The sequence below is a fragment of the Narcine bancroftii genome, chromosome 7, assembly GCF_036971445.1.
Source record: "Narcine bancroftii isolate sNarBan1 chromosome 7, sNarBan1.hap1, whole genome shotgun sequence".
NCBI classification, from domain to species: Eukaryota; Metazoa; Chordata; class Chondrichthyes; order Torpediniformes; family Narcinidae; genus Narcine; species Narcine bancroftii.
In genome coordinates this window covers 169,899,726-169,925,443 of record NC_091475.1, presented here as the reverse complement: position 1 = coordinate 169,925,443, position 25,718 = coordinate 169,899,726, and the positions used below count along the sequence as shown (strand labels likewise).

The window sequence follows — 25,718 nt, the reverse complement described above, 5'->3', positions numbered from 1 at the left end:
CTTTCTCTGCGTCTAAAGCAACCGCCACTGTTGGCATCTTATTTCCTTGTACTGTATGCATTAAGTTAATGAACTTACAAACATTGTCCGTTGTTCGTCTTTTCTTAATAAATCCAGTTTGATCTAGTTTTAATATTTTTGGTACACAGTCGGCCAATCTGTTTGCTAATAGTTTTGCTATTATCTTATAATCTGAGTTAAGTAGAGCTACTGGTCTATACGATGCTGGTGTTAGTGGATCTTTCACCATCTTTGGTATTACTGTAATTACTGCTGTTTTACATGAATCTGGCATGTTTTGTGTTTCTTTTATCTGGTTCATTACTTCCAGGAGAGGAGGAATTAGTAACTCTTTAAATGTTTTATAGAATTCTATCGGGAGTCCGTCCTCCCCAGGCATTTTATTGTTTGGTAGCTTTTTTAATATATCTTATATTTCCTCTATTTCAAATGGTTTTATCAATTTGTTTTGCTCCTCTTCTTGCAATTTCGGTAATTAAATTTTAGCTAGAAACTCATCTATTTTGTCTTCTTTCCCTTCGTTCTCAGTTCGGTATAATTGCTCGTAGAATTCCTTAAAGTTTTCATTGATCTCTGTTGGGTTATATGTAATTTGTTTGTCCTTTTTCCTTGATGCCAATACTGTTCTTTTAGCTTGTTCTGTTTTAAGCTGCCAAGCTAGTATTTTGTGCGTTTTATTTTCCTCCTAGCTAGTAATACTTCTGCTTTATTTTCATTATGTTCTTCTGTACCTTATACGTTTGTAGTGTTTCGTATTTTATTTTTTTGTCTGCCAATTCCCTTCTTTTTGTTGAATCTTTCCTTGTTGCTAGTTCTTTTTCTGTACTTACTATTTCCCTTTCCAGCTGTTCTATTTCCTGATTGTAGTCCTTCTTCATCTTAGTTACATAACTTATTAACTGCCCTCTGATGAAGGCTTTCATTGCATCCCATAATATAAATTTGTCTTTCACTGATTCCATATTTATTTCAAAGTACATTTTAATTTGTCGCTCAATGAATTCTCTAAAATCCTGTCTTTTAAGTAGCATGGAGTTTAATTTCCATATTTACGTTCTTGGTGGGATGTCCTCCAGCTAGAGCTGCTAATAACAGGGGTGAGTGATCCGATAACAATCTAGCTTTATATTCCGTTTTCCTAACTCTCCCTTGGATATGGGCTGACAACAGGAACAGGTCAATCCTTGAGTATGTTTTCTGTCTACTCGAATAATACGAGTATTCCTTCTCCTTTGGGTGTTGTCTCCTCTATATATCCAAAAGTTGCATTTCCTGCATTGATTTAATCATAAATTTGGCTACTCTGTTCTTTCTGCTAGTCTTTTATCCAGTTTTATCCATCTTTGAATCCAAATTAAGGTTAAAGTCCCCTCCTATCAATATATCCCCCTGCGTATCTACAATCTTCAAAAAAATATCTTGCATAAACTTTTGATTCTCTTCATTAGGTCCAAATATATTGAACCAAATTCCAGAGTTCCGAATATTATCTGACATTTTAACATTACATATCTCCCTGCTGGATCTATTATTTCCTCCTCTATTTTGATTGGTACATTTTTATTGATTAATATAGCTACACCTCTGGCTTTTGAGTTATATGATGTGGCCGTTATATGCCCTACCCAGTTTCTCCTTAATTTATTGTCTTCCACTTCAGTTAGATGCATTTCCTGCACGAATGCTATATCTATTTTTTTTGTATTTCAGTAAATTTAATAGCCTCTTCTTTTTGATTTGGTTATGCATTCCATTAATATTTATAGTCATATAGTTCAACATGGCCATCTCATACTTTGTTTACATCTCATTTCTGCTTCCTCACCACAACCTTTCCCCTATTTCCATTTCTCAGTTTTCTTTTTTTGAACGCACCGTATGAAAACACTTCTAAAATATAAAATATTTCAACCATTCCCACATCTAAAATTCCCTTAACCCCAAGTGTCTCCTCTTCTCCCCCCCCCCACCTGAGTCGCCCCTTATCCCTTGCCAGGCAACCACCTTTGCAGGTGTCAACTGATTTTGCAGTGACTGTTATTCTCTCCCACCCAACCCCCTCCAGAAAAGACTTTTATCTTCACATTACGACAAAGCTCCCCTTTTCTTTTGCTTTTTTTATTTTTATTTTTTAACCTCTCCTTTTTTTCCCCCCCTTTTCCCTTACTTCCCTTTTCTTTCCTCCTTTAGTTCTTACTTGTACATTATTTTTACTTCTTTATATGTAGTTTGTTGTCGTTCTTTGTTCTTGTTACATCTCTCTTTCTGTCTTGCAGACGTTCTGTAAATTCTCGTGCTTTCTCCGGATCCGAGAACAGTCTGTTTTGCTGCCCTGGGATAACTATTTTAAGCACCGCTGGATATCTTAGCATAAATTTATAGCCTTTCTTCCATAGGATCGATTTTGCTGCATTAAACTCCTTCCTCTTCATTAGGAGCTCAAAACTTATGTCTGGGTAGAAAAAAATTTTTTGACCTTTGTATTCCAGTGGTTTTTTGTCTTCTTTAGTTTTATTCATTGCCATCTCCAATATATGTTCTCTTGTCTTGTATCTCAGGAATTTTACTAAAACAGATCTTGGTTTTTGTTGTGACTGTGGTTTCGGGGCTAATGTTCTATGTGCCCTTTCTATTTCCATTCCTTCCTGCGTTTCTGGCATTCCCAGGACTTTTGGGATCCATTCTTTTAAAAATTCTTTCATATCTTTGCCTTCTTCATCTTCCTTAAGGCCCACTATCTTTACATTGTTTCGCCTACTATAGTTTTCCATTATATCCATCTTCTGAGCTAACAACTCTTGTGCTTCTTTAACTTTTTTGTCACTTTCATCCAATTTTCTTTTTAAGTTGTTTACTTCCATTTCTACCGCCAAAGCACATTCTTCCATATTTTCTAATCCTTTCCCTACATCTGTTATGACCAGCTCTATTCTACTCACTTTTTCTTCTGTACTTTTCATTTTTCTTTTCATTTCACTAAATTCTAGTGTCAACCATTCTTTTAATGCTTTCATTTGTTCTTGAAATTTTTTAAAATCTATGTACTGTCCATTCATTTTACCTCCTATTCCTCTGTGCAGAGCTTGGTGTTCTTCTTCTGTGTCTGTTCTTGGGTTTGTATCTTCTATTTCTCTTCCTTGTATCTGTGTCTCTTCTGACTTTCTTGTTGAGCTGCTTGTTTCAGTTTGTTGGGTTTTTTTTCCATGGTTTCTTGATGTTGGTCCACTTCTGGGCTGGTTATCTGTTGTGTCTCTTGCTTCCTTTTTTTCTTTCTCATCCTTCCCGGTCCTGTTGTTTTCTTTATCTTCCAGCTGGGAACCCTGCTGTCGGGCCTCTCTCAGCTGTTCATGCTGTGGCTTTTCACTCCACAGATGGTCCCCTCTCCTGTCGGTGTTCTCCTTGTCGTGCGCATCACTGTTTGGCTCCATGAGCCATTTTTGCAGTCCCACGGTTGTTGGCTCGCGACCCCGGGGGGGTCTTCACTAACCTCGGGGAGCAGGCTCCTCTTTCCACGGCAGGTCCCTGCTTTTTTGTGCAGGTAAGGCCTTCACCTTTCTCTTCCAGCATCTTTCCTTCCTCTTTTCTTCCCATTGTTTTTGGCTTTTCTTTTTTAGATGCCATTTTCTCCACACCTTTATTTTTTATTTGTTGTGATTTGTGTGTCTGGGGCTTTGCTTTTTCTTCACTTTTTTCCTTCTTTTCTGGAGAGGGCTGGTATTCTCCTACCGGCCACTACTCCATCACATTACTCCTCCCGGTTCTTGTCGGTTTTCAGAGAGAGATTTGTTGTTCCTTTTTAATCAGCCACTTCAGTGTCTTGCTGATTAAACTTGCCTCTTCAGGGTTTTCCAGATGATAACCTCTTTCTTTCAGGTCACCACAGAATTCCTTTTTGCTTCTCTTATTCCAAGTGAAACATTAGACAGCCAGTTCTCTCCTCTTGCATAAACCACAAGGGCTTTGACCAGGCTGTCTTTCCACAAGCTTGCCAGCTTGTCGTGTTCCAGTCCCAGCTGCTTCTGCTGGCTGAAACACTGTAGAATAATCTCTCTCCCTCTCTGAGAGAAAGCCTGTTTGACTCACTCTGCTTGCAAAACCAAATGACCCTCTTAGAACAACAAGTTCTCTTCCAGACAATCTGTGGCTCCAACAAGATCTTTCATCTGTTGCCTTTTGTAAACAACAATCCATTAGTGAAGTCTTTTGAGCCCTCTCCAAAGCTCTTGCAAAAGCTGTGGAGCCGATATGTTGAGTATGGGGCAGAGTTCTAGTATTTTAAATAAGATATGTTTTAAAGTATTTGTATGTAATTTACTCTAACAAACCTTTTCCAATTTATCTCCCAAAAACCTATCTATATTCTCTGACACAACTGCCTTACTTTTTAATTTATAGACATATTGTAAGATGGTTATAATATGAATGTATATGATGCTGCCACAAAACACTGAATTTCATGAGTTGTTCATGACAATAAATTCTGAATCTGAAACCCTGGGTTCCTCACACTTGTTATGCAACATGTGCAGTCAAATCAGAGATATATTATGCAATTAATCACGTTAAATTCAATAAAAGTTAATATTTCCCCCTTTTACGTGACAGGGCAAATCTAAAATGATCTTTGTGTTCAGCTTGAAGTTGTCTATCATTATGCTCTTTTTTTCAGGAAGGAAAGGTTTTGAAAATATTTGTTGTCCAGATTAGTTTATGAACTCTCATATTGAATGTGCTTCGGGGTGAACATTGATTGATTGCAAATTCCAGACTTGGCCAAAATGTTGTGTCATCTTGTCCTGGAGTTGGAAAGAAATGTTTTTTTCAACAAAAAATTAATAGTTTTTTTTTGTTGTCATTCTAACTGAAAACATATGTTCCATATTTTCCTTGCTTTTTCCATAAATATAGAAAATAATGATTGTGATGAATATAGTCAAAGAGCTAATTTCTTCTGAAAAATACTGCAAGTTGTACCTCTCTTATCCGGCACCATTTGGTCCAGCACGTTTGAATCTGCTGCTGTCAGACAGTATGGGTCTCGAATTCTAGTCCCAATTGCTAGTGCTGTGAAGGTGTGGCGCTAACCGCTATGCTAACTGTGCCGTCCCAACAGTATTATTTCCTGTTTTAAGCTTTGTTTTACCTTGAATATTTTTAAATAGTGGGGGTCCTTTGGGGGTCAATTTCTGTTTTCCGGCATTTTCTGTGGTCCGGCAATGGCCAGGTCCCATTGTCGCCGGATTAAAGAGGTACAACCTGTATTTTTATCATAACATAAACAAACAAAGCATCACACTTCTTGATAAAATACCCCTTCTCCAACCAAACTTGTTGAGTGCATTTGATGCTTCCAGTGTGACCACTATGTCAGAGACTTTAAAACATCTGCACTCCGATTGATCTCCTGCTTGCCATCCTGATCTTCTGCTTGCATGCATTTCATCTTCCTTTGGATTTCCACCCATTCAAGTGAGAAGAACAGCACCCCCTAATCCGCCAGTGTCATCTTCAACCCAATGGTATAAACATTGTTTTTTTTCCCCCAATTTTAAGTCACTTGTACTCTTTGTGTACCTTTGTTTCTTGAACTTCTCTTCTTCTCACTCCCTGCCCCCCACCACCACCCAGTTCCATCAGTCTTCAAGCGCTCCCATATCTGGTTCTGTTTATCATCCTTCCCTATCAGATTCTGCATCTGCGTCCTTTTGTTTCCACGATGTCTTTCTGACCCTGTCTCTACCTTCATTCTCAAGCACCTGCCCCCATCTACTATTATCTTCACCTTGTATCTACCTATCAGACCCCAACCCCTGACTCTGACGACCCTCCTGTTCCTGGCTCCATCTACCTATCATTTCCCTCCTTATCTGTTCCAGCCTGTGGCTCTCCAATCCCTGCTTCACTCCTCCCTCTCACCCTTTCTACTGGCTATCACCCCTCTGCGCTCTGCCTTGTTGTAGGGTCTCAACCCAAAATGTTGACTATCTTTTTGTCTCCTTATATGCAGCTGAGTTCCTCCAACAATTGGTGAATCAAATATATAATTATAATAGAGTTGCTGGTAACCACATTTGTACAAGCATTTCAAATTTATCTTTTTGAGACTTGCATTTTCATTCTGCAATGTACATCACAGGTTGCAAACTTTCAAGGATTGAATTTCTCTGCCTGTCTAGAAAATGACCTTTTCCTAGAAGAGTTGAAAATATTTTAAGAGATTTTTTTCTTCTCATGCTTTACTCAGTTATTTCATCACAATCTGTGCTCGTTTTTTAAATTAACCTGATTTTATCTTTGTAGCAATCAATCATTTACATTTGTTGATTCTTGGATAATTATGAGCTTTAATCTTTTCTGCTTTTTTCATGTTGCCTTTGTTCTTTGACAGCACATTTTTTTGTTCTCCAAGCAGTTTGGGTCCTACTATTTGAATCTACTCTCCCCCCCTCCCCCCACAATTTTTTTTTTAAACACTATAAGATTAATAATGTTGAGCACGACTATGATCAAAAATGTTAGATAAAACTGGGGGAAGTAGACAAAAACATGGGAGGGGGGGTGGGAGAGAGAGAGAAAAAATGAATAGATGCTGTAAATTAGAAACCAAAACAGATGCTAGAAGCATTCAGAGGGTTAGGTAGAATGCACAAATGTAATGTCTGTACCTGGTCTTCCATTCTACTAAGCCCTAAAAAAAATAACCAAGAAATGCTTTCCATTTACAAAAAGATGGAGTAAAATAATCAGAATTTATTTTTGTAGACATTCACATCATCATGAAATCTTTTTGCACTTTAGGCTCAAGCTAAATATGAAAAAGAAGAGAAACGGAAGCAGCTCAAACATTTGCGTGGTGAAGACACATGGATGTTGCCAGATGTTAATGAACGAATTGAAGAATTTTCAGAGGTAATAGAAGTTTGTTTTATATAATTATTACTGGTATAATTGCAGTAATGAGATTCTGTTGATTTTTTATTATACAAAAATAAGAGAATTGGAGAGAAAATTGGTTGATCTATTAAATTTTTTAAATTTCATTATACTGTAGTGAGGTCTCTACGGCTAAGGTCATTCACTACCAAGATAGCCAGACGAGATAGGGCGTCGGCCACCATGTTGGATTTTCTGGCTATGTGTTCAATGTCCATTGTAAATTTGGAAATGTCGGACAGGTGCTGTTGTTGCCTGGCGGACCATGGTTCTAACACCTTACTGAAGGTGAAGGTAAGGGGTTTATGGTTCGTGTAAATTTTGAACTTCCTGCCCTCTAGGAAGTAAAAAAAAAGTGCCAAATTGCCAGGTATAAGGCTAACAATTTTCTATCAAAGGCACTGTCCTTGAGCTCTGGTGACCTGAGGTGTTTACTGAAAAAGTCCAGTGGTTGCCATTGTCCTTTCACCAGTTGCTCAAGTACACCCCTAACCACTGTGCTGGAGGCGTCTGTCATGAGGCCGGTCGGGGTGTCTGTCCGCGGGTGCACGAGGAGGGGTGGCATTGGCTAGGTGTTTTTGATGGCCTGGGAGGCCTCTGTTTCCTCCTGGGTCCATTGTATGTTTTTACTGTGCCCTGCCTTGAGGGGAAAGAGTGGGCTCATGATGCAGGGCCGCTGCAGGTATGAAGCGGCGATAAAAGTTCACCATACCTCCAAACTTTTATAATCCTCTCGCCGTTGATGGCACGGGGAAAGAGCGAATAGCATCCACCTTAGTGGGTAATGGTCTGGGTCCATGTTGGTCGATACGATGGCCCAGGAAGTCGATAGTCTTTCGGCCAAACCGGGTTGATGATTAGACTGAAATCACTCAGCCTGGAGAATAATTATTTTATGTGGGTGGTGTGCTCAGTGCGGATTAGCAGTGAAGTCTTGGATATGGGGCACTGGATATCTGTCCGGTATGGTGGCCTCGTTGAGGTAGCGGTAGTCTCTGTACGGCCTCCAACCACCCGTTGCCTTGGGGACCATATGGAGAGGGGAGGCCCAAGGATTATTGGAGCGTCGCACAATGCTGAGTAACTCCATCTTTTTGAACTCGTCCCTAGCTAGGTTGAATTTCTCAGGGAGGAGACGCTGCGCCCTGGAGTGGAAGGGAAGGCCCTCTGTAATGATTTGGTGCCTCACCCCATGTTTGGTTGTGCTGAATGGATGTAAGGCATTGTGATGGAGGGGAATTCTGCTTGGACACGAGCAAATTCATTTTTGGCAGGTGGGGTCTGGTGAGTTCAGTGCCCTTGAGTGAAAGTGACTGAAATATCTGAGTTGGCCTGCAGGAAATCTGCACCCAGTAATAGTTGTTGCACAGCCACCACCGTAAACTTCCAAGTAAATTGCCTGTCCCCAAAGCATAGGGGAGTGGTGTGGTTGCCAAATGTTCGGATGTTGGAGCCGTTTCTGCTCAGAGCTCCCAGCCCACTTTTCCCTCCAGGTTGGTCGGGGGAATGACGCTGTATTGTGCTCCAGTGTCCACCAAGAAACATCAGTCTGACAAGGAGTCTTGAATTTGTAGGAGGCTATGCAATTGGCCGGCCATCGCAACCATTAACAACGGCTGGTCTAGGCATTTCCCTGGAACATTCAGGGGGAGTGGCATCGATAGACCTTGGAACCCCACCGTCAGTGATAGAAACAGTAGTCACCAGTGGGGCATGGCGGTTGGACAGTTAGTCGGTGGTTTTCTTGGCTGGGCACTGATGACACGGTCCTGTCACCTACTCAAGTGAAGCATAGGTGGCCCTCTTAGCTGCCAGTAGCAAGTCTGCTCAGGCAGCCACCTTCCTGGGGTCATCAAAGTCTTCCTCCATGATGAGCAGCCGGATGTCCTCGGGCTGCCTCTCCAGGAAGATCTGCTGGAGCTGTGGCCATCATTGAGAGTGAGTATATTGCTCATGAGGGCAGAAGGGGCCCTGTCTCCCAAACCATTGATATGCAACAGTCAGGCAGTGTGCTCACGCTTTGAGAGCCCAAAAGTGTGGGATAACAGCTCTTTGATGGCCACATACCTTCCTTGTTCCAGGGGCTGCTGGAGGAAGCCGATGATGCGGTGTCCTGATTGAGGGCACTGACCACGTATTGTTGGCAGAGATCCGTCGAATGGCAAACTGCGCCTCGGCTTGTTGGAGCCACACCCGTGGTTGCGATATCCAGAAGCCAGGCAAGTTCAATGCTATGGCATTGATTGCAGGTTGCTTTTCCATCTTTGGATCCAAAGCGCCTTTTGGACCAGACGGAGTCTTCCTCCTTGATGAATGGAAGAAACTGTAGTGAGGTCGCTAGAGCAAAGTTATAGCCCTAAGGCTGTTGCTCGAATTCACAGGAGAAGAAAGACACACACACCAGTAGAGTGTATTCGACACTGAGTTTATACAGTGGCAGCTCTACCTTTTATAGTCAGCGTGACCACGTTACCACCAGGGTGTGACTTGAACTGGTCAGCTGCCGATCGGTTACCTCAAATACCCGGGCCCCAATTGGGTCCCCTGTGATCCACCGGCGGTGATTGGCCAGTTTCAGTGCTCTGCTGGTGGCCTGTGGAAACAGGCGTTTCAGCCTGCACATGTTTTGCCGGTCGCCGGGTTCGAAGGCCATTTCCTGTGTTGACCTGAGACACTGGTCGCTACAATATCAGAATTCATGATTTTTCAAGGAGGAAAATTACTTTCTCTTTACTTGCGCTATAATAAAGTAAATACCTAGAAAGTAAAAGCTAATGGTGCATAAAGAAAAACATTAATTTTAAAGGGGCTTTTAAGTTGTGGAAACCATACAAGAACATTTTTAGAGCAAATTCCCCATTGTTATTTTAATGCAGAAAGCTCTCTCACAAAATAGGGTCATGGGAACAAGAAGGATATTTGGAAGTGTGGAAACATTAGCTAAATGCCAATTTTTCTACAGATTCTGTCTAACAATGTTGACTTTGCATTATTAATTGTGATTGTAAAACTTCTATCCAAGACGACTCCTTTATTTTGTAAACAGAATTTCTTGAGAACGTCTAAACAAACTGTTTCAAAATCTTTCACTAGCAAAAGTTTACAGTCCTTTTTAACGCTTTGCCCAGGAAACCGGTTCCATATCAATAAATTCTCATCTTGGTTTCTCACAAACTCTCTTTCTGCCATATCTTTTTAATTACTTATTTGTTGAACTTTCTCTTATGAAGTTTCAAGCTATTTTTCCTGTGGGAAAGATATTTACTCCAACTGAAGTTTAAAAACTTACTTCATCTTGTCTTTGAATTTTAAAGTAGAAGCAGTCAATCTTTCCCCAACATTTTTCAGTCTCTTTAAACACATTTTTGGCTTAAATTCATATACTTTCAGTATTTACAATTGGATGTAGGATTTTCTGTTCTATTGAAAACACAGAAATACTGGAGGAACTCAGCTGGTCTCACAGCATCCATAGGAGGTAAAGATATTATTACTGATGTTTCGGGCCTGAGCCCTTCTATAAGGTATAAGCAAAAAGCAGGAAGGTGCCTGAGCAAAGACTAGGAGAGAAAGGGGGAAGAATGGGAGGGGGAGGGGTCCAGACCAACAGACAAAAGGTGTTAATTGGATATGAGGAGGAAAGGTAAGAATTGATTTTGGCTCTGTGAAAGGAGATGGGAAAAGGGAAGAGAGAGAAAGAGAACTAGAGGAAGCAAGACAGGGCAAAGATGGCGGGGATAGGTTTAACAGAAACCGGAGAGGTCAATGTTAATGCCATCTAGTTGGAGGGTAAGCAGACAGATGATGTGTTGTTGTTCCTCCAATTTGTGGGGTGCCTCAGCCTGGCAGTGCATGAGACCATGGACAGACATGTCACCAAGGGAATGGGACAGGGAAATGAAATGGGTTGCCACTGGGAAATCCACACTATTGCAATGGACAGAACTGAGGTGCTCAGTGATGTGATCTCCCAGTCTGAGCCAGCTCTGTCTGATATAGAGGACACCACAACAGGAGCACCGAATGCAGTAGATTACCCTCTCAGATTCACAAATGAAGTGTTGTCTTACTTGGAAGAAACTGTTTGGGGCACCAAATGGTGGTGAGGGAGGAGAAAACTGTTAACCTTGCCATGTTAATTAAACCTTGTTAATTCTCTGTTAACCTTACCTCATAAGACGCATTCTCCAATCCAGGCAGCATCCTCATAGATCATCTCTGCACTGTCTGTGAAGCTATCGTGAGGCAACCAGAACTGTACACAATATTCTAATAGTGGACTAATTTTATTTTGCAGTCCATTGTTCTAGTGAAAGATTCATGGAAGCTTGAAATGTGTCAGTTGAGAATGTTCATAATCCTGAGAAAATTATGCAATTTGTCATGGAAGTAAACAGGAAGAGTGTGTACCAAACAAGTATAGAAATAAAAAAGGATTTGATTTCTTGGTTTAGAAGAAGAAACAGATCACTGGTTTGCCCATTGATTAAAAAGCTGTAAGGAATAGGAAAGGAACCAGTTCTTGTGGAAGCAAATAATAAAGTTAAATGTAGACTTAAAACACTTCAATTAAGTTACAAGGAATTAAGATGAAAATTTAAGGAAAGATTTTTATCCATTACAAATACAGTACAACTCCAATTATCTGAAATCGGATTCTCCGAAATCCTCATTTATCTGAAATGTTTTTTTTAAATTGGATATCCAAAACAAATCAGAAATTCTCATTTATTTGAATTTTTTTCTGAGCTGAACTGACCTCACAGGTTGGGGGGGAAAAAAACACTCAACATGAAATTAGAATAACGATTGTCCTTCTTTCAGGTAACTCTCTCTCCCTCTCTTTCTTCTTTACCTTCCCTAATCACTTTTCTCTCCAACTCTCCCTCTCAAAATGCGTGCTGCTGTCTCCCAGCCACAAGCAGTCGGAATAATCCCTTTCACAGCGTCATCAAGGAGAGCGGGACCTCAGGCTCAGTGATGTTCCCTCCCTTTCCCTCTTATCCCCTTCCTTCCATCTCTTCCCTTCCCTCCAACCCTCCTCGGCACAACAGACTTCCCAGTGTGTGTGTTGTGGCAGATTATTTTTTGTATTATCTATAGATATGTTTTTGGAAGATAGATTGTAGGGTTTTAGTTATTTCAAACAGGTACAAACACTTTAAAACAGATCTAATTTTAAAATGCAAGAGTTATGAATAAGGTGGTACCTACAAGTCTGCAAAGACAATAGACTCCTGTGCTGGAGATTCTCACAAAGAGGTGCAATGGAAGGGTCCATCTCAGGAAATTGTTAAGACTCTCATAAATTGCTTTTGGGAGTCAGCAAGCTGTTTTGGTGGAGTGTGCTGCTTTAGGAGGGTCAAGCAGAGAGAGTAAAGAAGGTTTTTCTCTAACTGTGACACAGAGAAAGAGACTGCTGATTTTCTGCAGTGGCTTTTGGAAGCTTGTTTGAAACCCCATTTTGAAGATGGGTTGTGAGTTCTGAATTCAGTCTGTTCAAAGCCCTTATGGTCCATACAAGAGGAGATGGCTGGCAGTACAATGTTTTTCCTGAGATAAGGGAAACAGAAAAGGAATTCTGTGGTGACCTGAAAGTAAGAGGTTATCATCTAGAAAACCCTGATGGGGCAAGTTTCTTCGGAAAGACACTGAAGTGGTTGGTCGGAAGGAAATCAGTTTGTGTGTGTCCAACGAGTAACAAATCTCTCTCTGAAAACCGACAAGAACCTTCCTGAGCAGTAACCTTCCAAGATAATATACTCAGAAGATTATGCCTGTGAATAAGGAGAATATTCCATATTAGGATGATATCAAACAGTGGGCTCATCTAAAAGTTTGCTTAACCAAGAGTGATGCCAAGATTGAGATGTTAATTGCATTAGATGTACCAAAAGCTCTCAAACCTCTAGAAGTAATAAGGAGTCAAAATGATGGACATGATGTGAGAACGATAGATGATTAATGGACCATTAGGAAGAAAAATGAATAATGATCAGGAGATGTTGAACGTGAATGTCAACAGAATTTCAATTGTGAAACTTAATGAACTGTGGGAACAACAGTTGAAAATTGATTTTCCTGAATGTCTCACAGATATTCAATAACCTTCAAAGGAGGGCAAGCAGTTTCTGGATTTAGTTTCAAATTCTGTTAAACATATTGATGGTCATTACTATATAGCATTACTTATGAAGAAAAGAGAAATTTGCAGAACAGTGTATGCTGAATTTGAAGAGAAAATTCAACAGAAATTCTTCCTTTCATTTAGAAGATGCAAATATCATGTTAAACATGATAGCCAAGGGTTATGTAGAAAAGGTATCAAAAGATATCTTAGAACATAAAGATGGTTAAAAATGGTATTTACCTCTCCAGACAATGGCCACCTGACTCGGGTGAAGAGGCAACTTTTTAAAAAAAACACAGACAGACTTCCAGCTCCAGTGAGCAAGATGACAAACAGAAAGAACAGGAGATTTTGTGTACTCAAGGTCCCAAGGCCCCACAGCTGGAGAAAATGAAAGAATCATTAATTTCTGCAGCAGAAATGAAAAGATATATGGAATCTTCCCAACAAGATAGGAAGTTTATAATGGCAGAAATAAAAAGATATGGAGAGATTGTAGCTGAAAACAAAACCTTTATGGGGAAAGTTGAAAAAAAATGATGTAGCAGATGGATAAAAGAAGTTGTGGATGAGAAAATTAAAGGTAATGAATTTGAAATTCAAGGCAGAAGGAGCAAATTAAAGTGGTACAAGCAGAAGCAGCTGCAACAAAAGATCAGTTCATGCAGAAAATAGACATTTTAGAGAACTTTAGCAGAAGAAACAATATTGAGATTATTGGAGTTAAAGAAGGTGATGAAGGACAAGAAAATAAAATGGTTTTACAGTGTTGGATTCCACTATCTTTGGGAGTGACTGAATTTCAAGTTGACATTGAAATTGAGAGAGCATTGGGACCAAAGCCACAGCTGGACCAGAAGCCGTGCTCGAAACTCGTCAGATTTCTAAGATATGAAATACAAGGGAAGATCTTAGAGCTGGCAGCAAAGCAAAATGACTGACAGTCACCCATGATTTATAATGGGAAAAAGATTTTTTTGTATCCTGATACAAGTTTTGAGTTGTTGAAAAAGAGGAAAGAATTCAATGCAGTTAAAAATCTGTTATGGAAGAAAGGTTATGCCTTTGTCTTAAGGTATCTGGCAATTTTGAAGATCTTTGTTCCAGAAGGGAGAAATAGGTTTTTCACAGAATCTAATGAGGCAAAAGTGTATGCCAATTCACTGCCTGAAAAAGCAAGACAGGTGGATGCTGATACTTGAATGTATTATCAGTTGGAAATAGTTTTACTGTAATTGAGGGAAAATAAGTAATATTTTGAGAGTTTATGGGGAGGAGGGTTTAACCTTTAAATGATCTCTCTCTTTCTCTCTCTCTCTCTCTCTCTCTCTCTCTCTCTCTCTCTCTCTATACATTTAAAAAAAATCTATGAGATAATTAGAATCTATGATAAAAATAGAATAAAGGATTGTTTGGTATATCGAGTGAGTTAGTGGGGACCATAAGCCTAACCACTGCAAAGTCATATGTATGAATGTGATTTGGATCACATCCTGAATAGATCAGGGGAATAGAGACAACAACATCATGCGCTTCTGGTGGAGGGGGGAGTGTTTTCTACTTCTTATTTCTTTCTTTTCTTATTTTACGCCTAGATTGGCTAAGATTTTTGTAACATATGTTATAGTGGGAGTGAGAGGAGTGGGAAAGGGACGATCAATGGACAGATTTAATATTAGTACTTAATGGCAGGAAATTTGAATTTTTATTAGTATTAATAAATTGAATTTTCTACCATTACAAAAAAAAGATTTAAAGAGATGGAAAGATTTACCAATAACTTTAATAGGAAGGGTAAATTGTATAAAGATTAATATGCATGAGAAAATAGATCATAGTGATTATAATCATGTGTTATCAGAACTACGTCAGAAATATTTGATCCTTGGTGCTTCAACATTGATCAAAAGAATTGTATCAAAATGTGTTAATTGCCAATATGCAAATGCTCAACCTGGACAACAACAATGGCAGATTTCCCATAGGATAGAATTTCATCTGATGAACCCCCATTTACATACGTGGTAGTTGATTATTTTGGTCCTTTGCAAGTAAAACGAGGAAGAAGTATTGAAAAACAATACGGAGCTATTTTTACTTGTTTGACTACAAGAGCAATTCATATTGAAGCAGCGTCATCGCTTGATACAGACTCTTTTATCAATGTTCTTCAATGTTTTATTGCCAGATATGGTCAAGTAAAAGAATTAAATTCTGATAATGGATCTAACTTTATAGGAGCTCAACTAGAGTTATGAAAAGCAATTAAAAATTGGATTTAACATCAAATTCATGATACATTTCTTCAGAAGTAAATTAATTGGATATTTAACCCATCCACAAGATCACATCATGCAGGTCAATTTCAAAAAGAAGATATTTATGCAAGACACAGATGGAAACAAGTGCAATTCCTTCCAGATTTATTTTGGAAAAGATGATTAAAGAATATCTTTTGTAGTTACAAGAATGACAAAAATAGTTTAAAGCTAAACACAATTTTGTATGTGGAGATATTGTAATTTTCATGGTCAATTCTTGTTTGCTGGGGAAAATTGTGTATACAGTTCCAGACAAGAAAGTGTTTGTTTGGCAAGTGCAGATTAAAACCAAGACTGGTTACTTAAATAGACCTATTACTAAAATTTATCTTTTACAGGAAGCTGAAAGTTTTGATTTCTAATCATACTTACTGTATTTACTTTGTACATCTGTAATAGTAATTATTATATATTAGCCATTAATGCCTCCTATAATAATTAGGGCCAGATGTAAAGGTTAAAATCTTATGTTTTTGATTTTTAGTTAATTTTATGCCTCTCTCTTTAAGATAACTTGTTTGTTGTGTTAGCATAGTGACTATGATGTAATATGTGCTAATATCTGCCCAGGCTAACTGCTTGCTTAACTGTACAAGATGTGAAAGAAGCGTGAGCACGAGAAATTTTTCTTTGAATTTTTTTTGTTTTTTTATCTCTATATATTTTTGTATATTTATACAGTAAATGCTTTGTTATTCACCATAATGAAAGTCTTGTGGCAAAGCTATGCAAAATGTTTATCTGTTCTATCAATGAATTAAAACTACATAAAGTAACAGCCACAGAGTTTGATTTATTGTATTAAAGAGATCTAAATTTAGGATATTGCAGCTCATGCTTTGGAAGATGATATTTTTAAATTAGGATATATACTTTTAAATTAGGATAATGGAAGTTTATGCACTACAATGTGGATAAATGTGAGGTTATCCACTTTGGTAATACAAACCGGAGGGCAGATTACTATTTGAATGGCAATAGATTAAGAGATGGGGAAGTGCAGAGAGACCTAGGGGTACTTGTGCACCAGTCTCTGAAGGCGAGCATGCAGGTACAGCAGGTGGTTAAAAAGGCAAATGGTATGTTGGCCTTCATATCAAGAGGGCTTGAGTACAGGAACAAGGATACCTTACTGCAGCTGTACAGGGCCTTGGTGAGACCCTACCTGGAGTATTGTGTGCAGTTTTGGTCACCTTATCTAAGGAAGGATGTTCTTGCAATGGAGGGAGTGCAGGAATGACTTATGAGGAAAGATTGCGCAAATTGGGATTGTACTCGCTGGAGTTTAGAAGATTGAGAGGGGATCTCATAGAGACCTATAAAATTCTGGGAGGACTGGACAGAATGGATGCAGATGGGATGTTTCCAATGATGGGAAAATCCAGAACCCGGGGCCATGGTTTGAAGATAATAGGCAAACCATTTAGGACCGAGATGAGGAGGAATTTCTTTACCCAGAGGGTGGTGAATCTGTGGAATTCATTGCCACAGAGGGCAGTAGAGGCACGTTCATTAAATATATTTAAGAGGGAATTAGATCTATTTCTTCAATATAAGGGTATTAAAGGTTACGGAGAGAAGGCGGGGACGGGGTACTGAACTTTAAGATCAGTCATGATCTCGTTGAATGGCGGAGCAGGCTCGAAGGGTCGAATGACCTGCTCCTGCTCCTATCTTCTATGTTTCTATGTCTATACCCTCCTTCCTACATACAGATCCGTTCACTGTCAGAGCTTACATATATTTTAAGTATATAGATTCTTCTTTGGCTTGGCTTCGTGGACGAAGATTTATGGAGGGGGTAAAAAGTCCACGTCAGCTGCAGACTCGTTTGTGGCTGACAAGTCCGATGCGGGACAGGCAGACACGATTGCAGCGGTTGCAGGGGAAAATTGGTTGGTTGGGGATGGGTGTTGGGTTTTTCCTCCTTTGCCTTTTGTCAGTGAGGTAGGCTCTGCGGTCTTCTTCAAAGGAGGTTGCTGCCCGCCAAACTGTGAGGCGCCAAGATGCACGGTTTGAGGCGATATCAGCCCACTGGCGGTGGTCAATGTGGCAGGCACCAAGAGATTTCTTTAGGCAGTCCTTGTACCTTTTCTTTGGTGCACCTCTGTCACGGTGGCCAGTGGAGAGCTCGCCATATAACACTATCTTGGGAAGGCGATGGTCCTCCATTCTGGAGACGTGACCCATCCAGCGCAGCTGGATCTTCAGCAGCGTGGACTCGATGCTGTCGACCTCTGCCATCTCGAGTACTTCGACGTTAGGGATGTAAGCACTCCAATGGATGTTGAGGATGGAGCGGAGACAACGCTGGTGGAAGCGTTCTAGGAGCCGTAGGTGGTGCCGGTAGAGGACCCATGATTCGGAGCCGAACAGGAGTGTGGGTATGACAACGGCTCTGTATACGCTTATCTTTGTGAGGTTTTTCAGTTGGTTGTTTTTCCAGACTCTTTTGTGTAGTCTTCCAAAGGCGCTATTTGCCTTGGCGAGTCTGTTGTCTATCTCATTGTCGATCCTTGCATCTGATGAAATGGTGCAGCCGAGATAGGTAAACTGGTTGACCGTTTTGAGTTTTGTGTGCCCGATGGAGATGTGGGGGGGCTGGTAGTCATGGTGGGGAGCTGGCTGATGGAGGACCTCAGTTTTCTTCAGGCTGACTTCCAGGCCAAACATTTTGGCAGTTTCCGCAAAGCAGGACGTCAAGCGCTGAAGAGCTGGCTCTGAATGGGCAACTAAAGCGGCATCGTCTGCAAAGAGTAGTTCACGGACAAGTTGCTCTTGTGTCTTGGTGTGAGCTTGCAGGCGCCTCAGATTGAAGAGACTGCCATCCGTGCGGTACCGGATGTAAACAGCGTCTTCATTGTTGGGGTCTTTCATGGCTTGGTTCAGCATCAACCCTCATATAGATTACAGTTTGGGAAACTACATTTTTGTGTTAATTGTGTTTATTTACTTTTATACCTTTTTTGTTCCTTTTTGTTACTGTATCTAGGTCCATATGTGATCCAGGTATGGCTGCCAGACCATTACAAAAGTGTCATATTTATTTTTAAAGTCATATGTGATTTTTTTTTTCCCATAGGTATACAGCTGCTCATTTCAGCAGTCCATCAAGCTATAAGTAGAGGGGAATCGGACTTCCAAGTGATCGTGATATATTTTATCACTACCGCCTATGCTATTTTTATAAATTAGATTTGATATTTGGTCAATTTGTTGCTTATTTCCATGAAATTACCTAATGGATATTGCTCCAAGTTGCTCATGAAGGCCTCATATTACATGCTAATTTCCTTTCATAATTTATATTTTCCTTCCTAATTATCCTCTTAGTTGCCTTCTCTCAGTATTTAAAAGTTTCCCAGTCCTTATTTTTGTTTCTTTGTATGCCCTCTTTTGCTTTTACTTTGGCTTTAATTCCCTTCTCTGCCACAATTTTTTTCATTCACATCTTTTTCTTTTTGCAAATATTTGTATTATCTGTTAAATCTCAAAGTCCCCTCATGTTTTCTTTCCTCTTTCATGACTCTGCTTTAACCCCATTGCTCTGTCCAAGTTTTCAGTTGCTAGTCCTGATGTATTGTAATGTTTAATGTCACTTAATGCTTTGTGAAAAGCTTTGGAATACACAGCTCTGTTAAAGGTGTTTTATAAATTGTTAATAGAAGAATCAACTTACTGCAGTAGACAATATAATGTGACTTCACAAAATATACTTATCATGTCACATCAATACCATACTATCAAAATTTATAAAAAAAACAATGAAATAGATTAACATTTTGCAAGGTTTCCTTCTCAAAAAATAACCAATAAATGTTGCCTTTATATAAATAATTGTAGAATTGTAATATGTCGCAGTTCCCAATCTTGTGTTCTCTTTTTGGTGTATAAATAAATTAATTTTTCTTTATATTTGTTAATAAGCTAGAAGAATTTTTGGCCTGTAATGTTCTGTGATTCTAATTTGATATTGGCACTGAAGTATGTTCAGTGAAGCAAAATAAAATATGCAGACATATTCTGGTACTGTTATTTTTTTTAAAGAAACATGCTGGATGTTCCTCAAGTATCTTGTCAGAATGCATCAGCACTGCTCTGCTCAAGAATGCAAGAAACTGCAGAGTTGTAAGCACAGTTCAGGCCTTTATTCAAATCCTCCTCCCCCCCATTGACACCATCTCAACTTCTTGCTGAATGCAAGAAACTGCAGAGTTTTAAGCACAGTTCAGACCTTTATTCAAATCCTCCTCCCCCCATTGACACCATCTCAACTTCTTGCTGCCTTGGAATAGCAGCCATCATATTAAAAGACCCTAACCCTAATGCGTCCCTCCCAAGCCACACACTCCGTCCTCCTGTCGGGAAGATTTATAAGCATGAGATCATGCACCACCTGATTCAAAGATAGTTTCTTCTGTTTTCAGACTCTTCGATGAACCAAATACTAAGAAAATAATGTTTCCTTCTCCTTGTTCTTACTATTTATCACTCTAACTCTGGATGGGTTGACTAGAGCAATACACAGAGTACTTGAGGAACTCAGCAGGTTAATCAGTATGCATGGAAAGGAATAGACAGTGGGTGTTTCGAGTCTAAAACACTTCAGCGATGTTTACCTCCTTTGTAGGAGCTGGGCTGCTCGCAAAACAAACCTTATTGTGCCTCAGTGCGTGTGACAATAAACTTGATTGGTTAAAGACTGCATATTTTCAAAAATTAATTGACAAGAGCAATGAAGTTTCTGGATTTTTTGTTAAATGTTTCAATTCTACTTTCTTGTAGGAACATTCTGTTAAATCCAAGAAGAAAAAAAAGAAATCAAAAAAAGTGAAAAAAAGGAACAAGTCAAAAGAAAAGACTGAAACATTCAGCGACAGTTCTTCTGTAAGTGTAGATTCAATTAAGAAAATAAAATACTTTTATTTTGTGACATTAAATTGACAGAAGTGAGATAAATTGACAGAAGTGAACAGTATGGAATTTATTTGTTTACTAATTATTTCATTGAACCAATTAAATCCTACTTATGTGTTTGTCAGTATTTTAACTGATTTTTACTCTTCAGAGTTCAGAGATAGAATGGATTGAAGCTGATCCTGAAAACATTCAGAAAGCCTGGAAAATCAAGGAAGAGCAACCAAGTTCTACAGAAAAAATAGACATTGTTCAGGTCTGAAGGAACTTTTAAAGAACACAATATTATAATATAGAAACATGTGGAAGAAAAGTTTAAAGTCTTTGTTTTTCTTCTTCGAAACCATGTAAACTAAAATAAAGCAGGGTAATTGTCCCCTTGGTACCTATCCCTGTGACTGCAGGAAATGCTATATTTGTGTCCACACCTCCTCCTTCACCATCATTTGAGGCTCCAAACATTCTTTCCAAGAGAAGCAACACTTGTGTATCTGCAGAAGTCGTCTACTGCATCTGGTGTTCCCATTGTGATCTCTTCTACATTGGAGAGCCTGGACGCAGACTGGGAGACCGTTTCATTGAGCACCTTTGCTCTGTCCGCTGCAGTAGCAGGGAGCTTCCAGTGGCTAACCATCTATATCCACCTCCTGCCGGTTGGACTGAACTCCTCCCCATTTTTATTTTGGGACACGTACTTTTTGCTTGTACCTTGAAAAAGTGTTCAGGCCTGAAAAGTTTGTTATACAGTATTTCTTTACTTTCCATGGATGATACATGACCTGCTGAGTTTCTCCAGCACTTCTGTGTACTAAACAGGTTATAATCATTATGCTATTCTGACTGGAAACAGTACAAGTTGAGAAAGCCAACGAGTAGTCCAGCTAGTCTACCCATACATAATACTGCAGTAAACCACAGTGCAGAATGCAGAGTTACAAAGGAAGATGAGTTAGAATGCAGAGTTACAAAGGGAGATGAGTTAGAATGCAGAGTTACAAAGCGAGATGAGTTAGAATGCAGAGTTACAAAGCGAGATGAGTTAGAATGCAGTTACAAAGCGAGATGAGTTAGAATGCAGAGTTACAAAGCGAGATGAGTTAGAATGCAGAGTTACAAAGCGAGATGAGTTAGAATGCATAGTTACAAAGCGAGATGAGTTAGAATGCAGAGTTACAAAGTGAGATGAGTTAGAATGCAGAGTTACAAAGGGAGATGAGTTAGAATGCAGTTACAAAGCGAGATGAGTTAGAATGCAGAGTTACAAAGCGAGATGAGTTAGAATGCAGAGTTACAAAGCGAGATGAGTTAAAACAGAACAACGGCCACATTATTTTCTTGTGAGATTTGTTCAAGAGTCTGATAATGACAGGAAAGAGCCTGTCCTTGAATCTGGTGGTGCATGATCTTGCACTCCCAAATATTCATTCCAAGAGAATGGAAAGAGAGTGTGGTTGGGGTGCGATGCGACTTTTAATAGGTTGGCTGCTTTTCTAAGGCAGTAAGATGTGTAGTTGTCGTCCACAGAGGGGAGGAAGGTTTGAGTAATTCTCTGAGCTGTGTTCATAACTCTTTGCAGTTTCTTGCTATCTTGGGCTGACCACTTGTGATGCATCCTGACCGAATATTTTATATTGTTCATTTATAGAAGTAGTTGAGGGACAACCAACACGTTTTGGGAATCCAACATATGGTGAATTAGGCTTAGCAGTCAATCACATGAAATAATCTTAATGACAGCAAACTTGAAACTAAAAGTGCAATTTTTATGGAAAGCTTAAGATATTTTAGGATACAAATTAGAATATATCCTTGAAATGGAGGAGGCAACTTTATAAAGGTAATTAATTTTTGTCACTTCAAATCCATTTTTGAAATATTTATTTGAATAAATGATGATCTGCACAGATAAATTAGTTACTAGTAACAGGCCAGAAAGCAATAATTATTAGACATTACTAAAAAATTTATGCATCATCATACACCAAAAAATAATAATTTTTGAGGGGAAAAAATGTGAAATTAAGAAATATCAGAATTTCTCATCAAATCTTTGATTCCTAAATGGTACATCGGTGAAGACAACAAAACATTATTCACTTTTGAGGAGCAAGAAATTATTGATATGGTTGATTGATTGCACATGTGCATGCTTTGAAAGGTGCTTAACAGTTTATGGTAATGAAGGCAAATTTTGACAACATTTCTATGATATTTAATTAACATTTAACAACCAGAACAAGTATTAGATATTGACTGGCATAGACTCCACTGCACAGAGGTGAAAAAGTGTCCTTTCTTAAAAAAAACTGGGCTGCCTCTCTAGAAACACAAGAAAAGGGCTCTCAACTGTTGATCATAAATCACCAGCAGAAGCATTTTATTGAACATTGGGTACCTTAAATGTTTTGATTTATGAAGCAAATTCATTCTCTCATGTACTTATTCTCCACTAGAGGGAAGAATGGATGACGTTAGACTTTATGTCAACAAAGTCTGTATCGATGACTGAAATCCGAGCTAGAAAACTAAAGGACAAAGAAATGCTGCAAGAGAAAGTTCAAGCAATTGAGCAGGTATGGAAAAAAGTTTAAAAAAAAAAAGATTTACCATGAAATAAATATAATTTAGGCAGCCAATTAACATAGATATTGTAAAATATTAATTTTGGTTATGTTGGATAATATTTCTGCTAGATAATACAACTCAAAAATGTGGTGATCCATCTAATGGTCCCAAATACTGTTTAGAGCTAACTTGATGTTCCCTCCAATTTGAATTTCTCGTGTTAGTTTTTCATGTCAGTTTTGAGGTGATAGCCTGCATTGATTCTTCCCTGCTACTGACAGAGAATCAAGTTGCATCTAAACATATGTAAGTTTATGCATCGAGAGTTTAATATTGCTCTCAGTATCACAACATATATTTAATAATATGAATGGTTGAGAATGTTGCAGAAAATAATTAAAAGTAATTCTCTGAATACAGTATATTTCATTCATTTTTGTAAACTGAAGCAATAACGATGCTTGTTATCAAGAGAGTGATGGCAATCAGTGGAGCAATATGGTCCTTCCTTTCTTTTTTTTGTAAAATGGAGGTGATCTGGAAGAGATAGAATGACCCTGATACTTCCTGAACTATATAAATCAGTTGAGCAGCAGTTGGGCTCACAAGAGCATACAGGAGGCAGAATGTGTTACATGCTGCAGTTGAAGTTCAAGTTTGTTTATTGTCATGTGGTCACACCGCAGATTCAGCAGATATATGACCACCCAGAGGGGAATGCAGATAGTGTAGGATTCCTCTCTGTTTATACCTGGTAGGGTTTGTCTCTTAGGAAAGCAACAGCATCAGCCAGATCAGTGATTGCTGTAGGGTCACCTCCAGATCACAATCAGTGAAAATTGGTAAGAACTTCTCCTTCACAATCTCCATCAGTACCAGAGTGCCACAGGAGTTTGTGGAGGTTTGGTATGACATCAGAAACCTTGGGAAATCTCTACAAATGTGTGGTGGAAAGTGTGCTGACTGGCTGCATCGTGCCCTGGTATGGGAACACCAATATTCTTGAGCATAAAGCCCTCCAAAAGGTAGTGAGTACAGCCCAGGACATCACAGGCAAAACCCTCCCCACTATTGAGTACATCTACAGAGAAAACTGCCATAGGAGAACAGCAGCATTATCAAAGACCCTCACCACCCAGCACACGCTCTGTTCTCACTGCTGCCATCAGGAAAGTGATATAGGTGCCACAAGACTCGCACCACCAAGTTCAGGAACAGCTTCTCCCCAGCTACCATAAGACTTAACGACAAACTCAATCAGAGACCCATTTAAGGACTCTTACTTATGCACTTTATTGATTTTCTTTTTGTTCTCTCTGTAATGCACAGTCAGTTTGTTTATATTTGTTATCTGTTCACAATTGTTTGTTTACATGTTTATGCTGGGTACAGTTTATTTTTTGCACTACCAATTAGTGGTAATTCTGCCGCACCCTCAGAAGAAAGGAATCTCGGGGTTGTATGTGATGTCATGTATGTACTTTGACAATAAATTTGAATGTCAAAGTTGAGGTGAGTGTAATGATAGTGAACTCTATAGTCAGGAGCACTCCTCATTGTGTATATTTACATTATTTATATCGATTGTCCTTCTCTATTATTATTATTATTATTATTACATCCCTTAAATTATGTACTATATTGCTTAATTATACATCTCTGAATTATACAAATACTATCAAGAGAAAGGATATCATTATTTTCCTTATGCCCTTTGTCTCTTAGTCTATTTTCCTTGCTCTTCCATCTCCTCTGTGGGTCTTTCTTTCATTTTCTGTGCCAGCTCCATGACCTCTTGAGGATCTTTTAAATATTTTCTTTCACCCCCTTGATTGTCAATTCCTAATGTCGCTGGGTACATTAGGGCATGTCCAATTTTATTTGGTACATAGAGTTCTTTTGATGACATCGAATTCTTTCCTCTTCTTGACAAGTGTCGCACTTAAATCAGGAAAAAAAGCTGATCCCCTTTCCTTCGTCTATCAGTGGCCTATTGTCTTCACTGGCCACACGGATTATCAACTCCCTGTCTTGATATTTATGCAGTCTTATCAATTCTGAAAGTGGGCATTATATCGGCCCAGATCGGGGACCAGAGGTTCGGTGGGCCCCCTCAATTACAGTGGCATTGTACGTCCGTTTATTCCAGGGAACTTACAGATCCATTTCCCGAAAAATCCCAACGATTCTTGTCCCTCCGCCCCTTACATTCTGCCGCCTATTATAATTTTCTGGCAAATCCAGTTTCTCCAGCAGTCTCTCTCTTTCAACTTTCCAGGCATCTATATCATTTTCAATTTTTTCGTCTGCCTTCATTTTGTCAATTTTGGCAGCCATGCAGTTGCTTAGAGTGGCAAGTGCAATCTTCACTCCTTCCATAATCTTCTGGACCCTCCCATCTAGGGTCTCAATTTTATTAGCCAGTGATTGTACGACGCCCATCACACCACTAATTATCGGCGCTGGTCTGTCGCTTGCCGGCCCCAGGCCCTCCACCATCATATCGGGCTCTTCTCGCATCCCGACACTCCTGTGCGGTGGCTCAAACGGCACTTGACTCCGTCTGTCAGTCTCCTCCATTTCCAAGAGGGCTACTCTATTCTTCTTACCCATATTGTGGTGATTTTTGGGCTTTGTTTTCTCTTTTTCCAGCATTTTTCAATCGATTTGCATGGCTGTGTTGAGGAGCTGCGTTCAGCTCCTCCGCATCACGTGACTCCCTTGACTTGTTCCACTGTTGGTGGCTGTGCTTTCATCTGCCAAAACTCCAAGATCAGGAATTCCCTCTCCAAACTTATGGTTTCCTATCATTGTTTCTTCCTCAATGATGC

The 25,718-nt window shown here is 39.4% G+C and overlaps 1 protein-coding gene across 2 annotated transcripts in view; it reads left to right on the top strand.

Annotated features, from left to right (window-relative positions):
* cwf19l2 (CWF19 like cell cycle control factor 2) overlaps positions 1–25,718 on the top strand; it is a 119,329-nt gene that overhangs the window by 17,502 nt on the left and 76,109 nt on the right. For both annotated transcript variants that reach the window (XM_069891247.1, XM_069891248.1), the window contains exons 2-5: positions 6,820–6,930; positions 20,191–20,292; positions 20,474–20,578; positions 22,776–22,895. In XM_069891247.1, the coding sequence (XP_069747348.1) occupies positions 6,820–6,930; positions 20,191–20,292; positions 20,474–20,578; positions 22,776–22,895 (438 nt within the window). The remainder of the gene's footprint in view (positions 1–6,819; positions 6,931–20,190; positions 20,293–20,473; positions 20,579–22,775; positions 22,896–25,718) is intronic.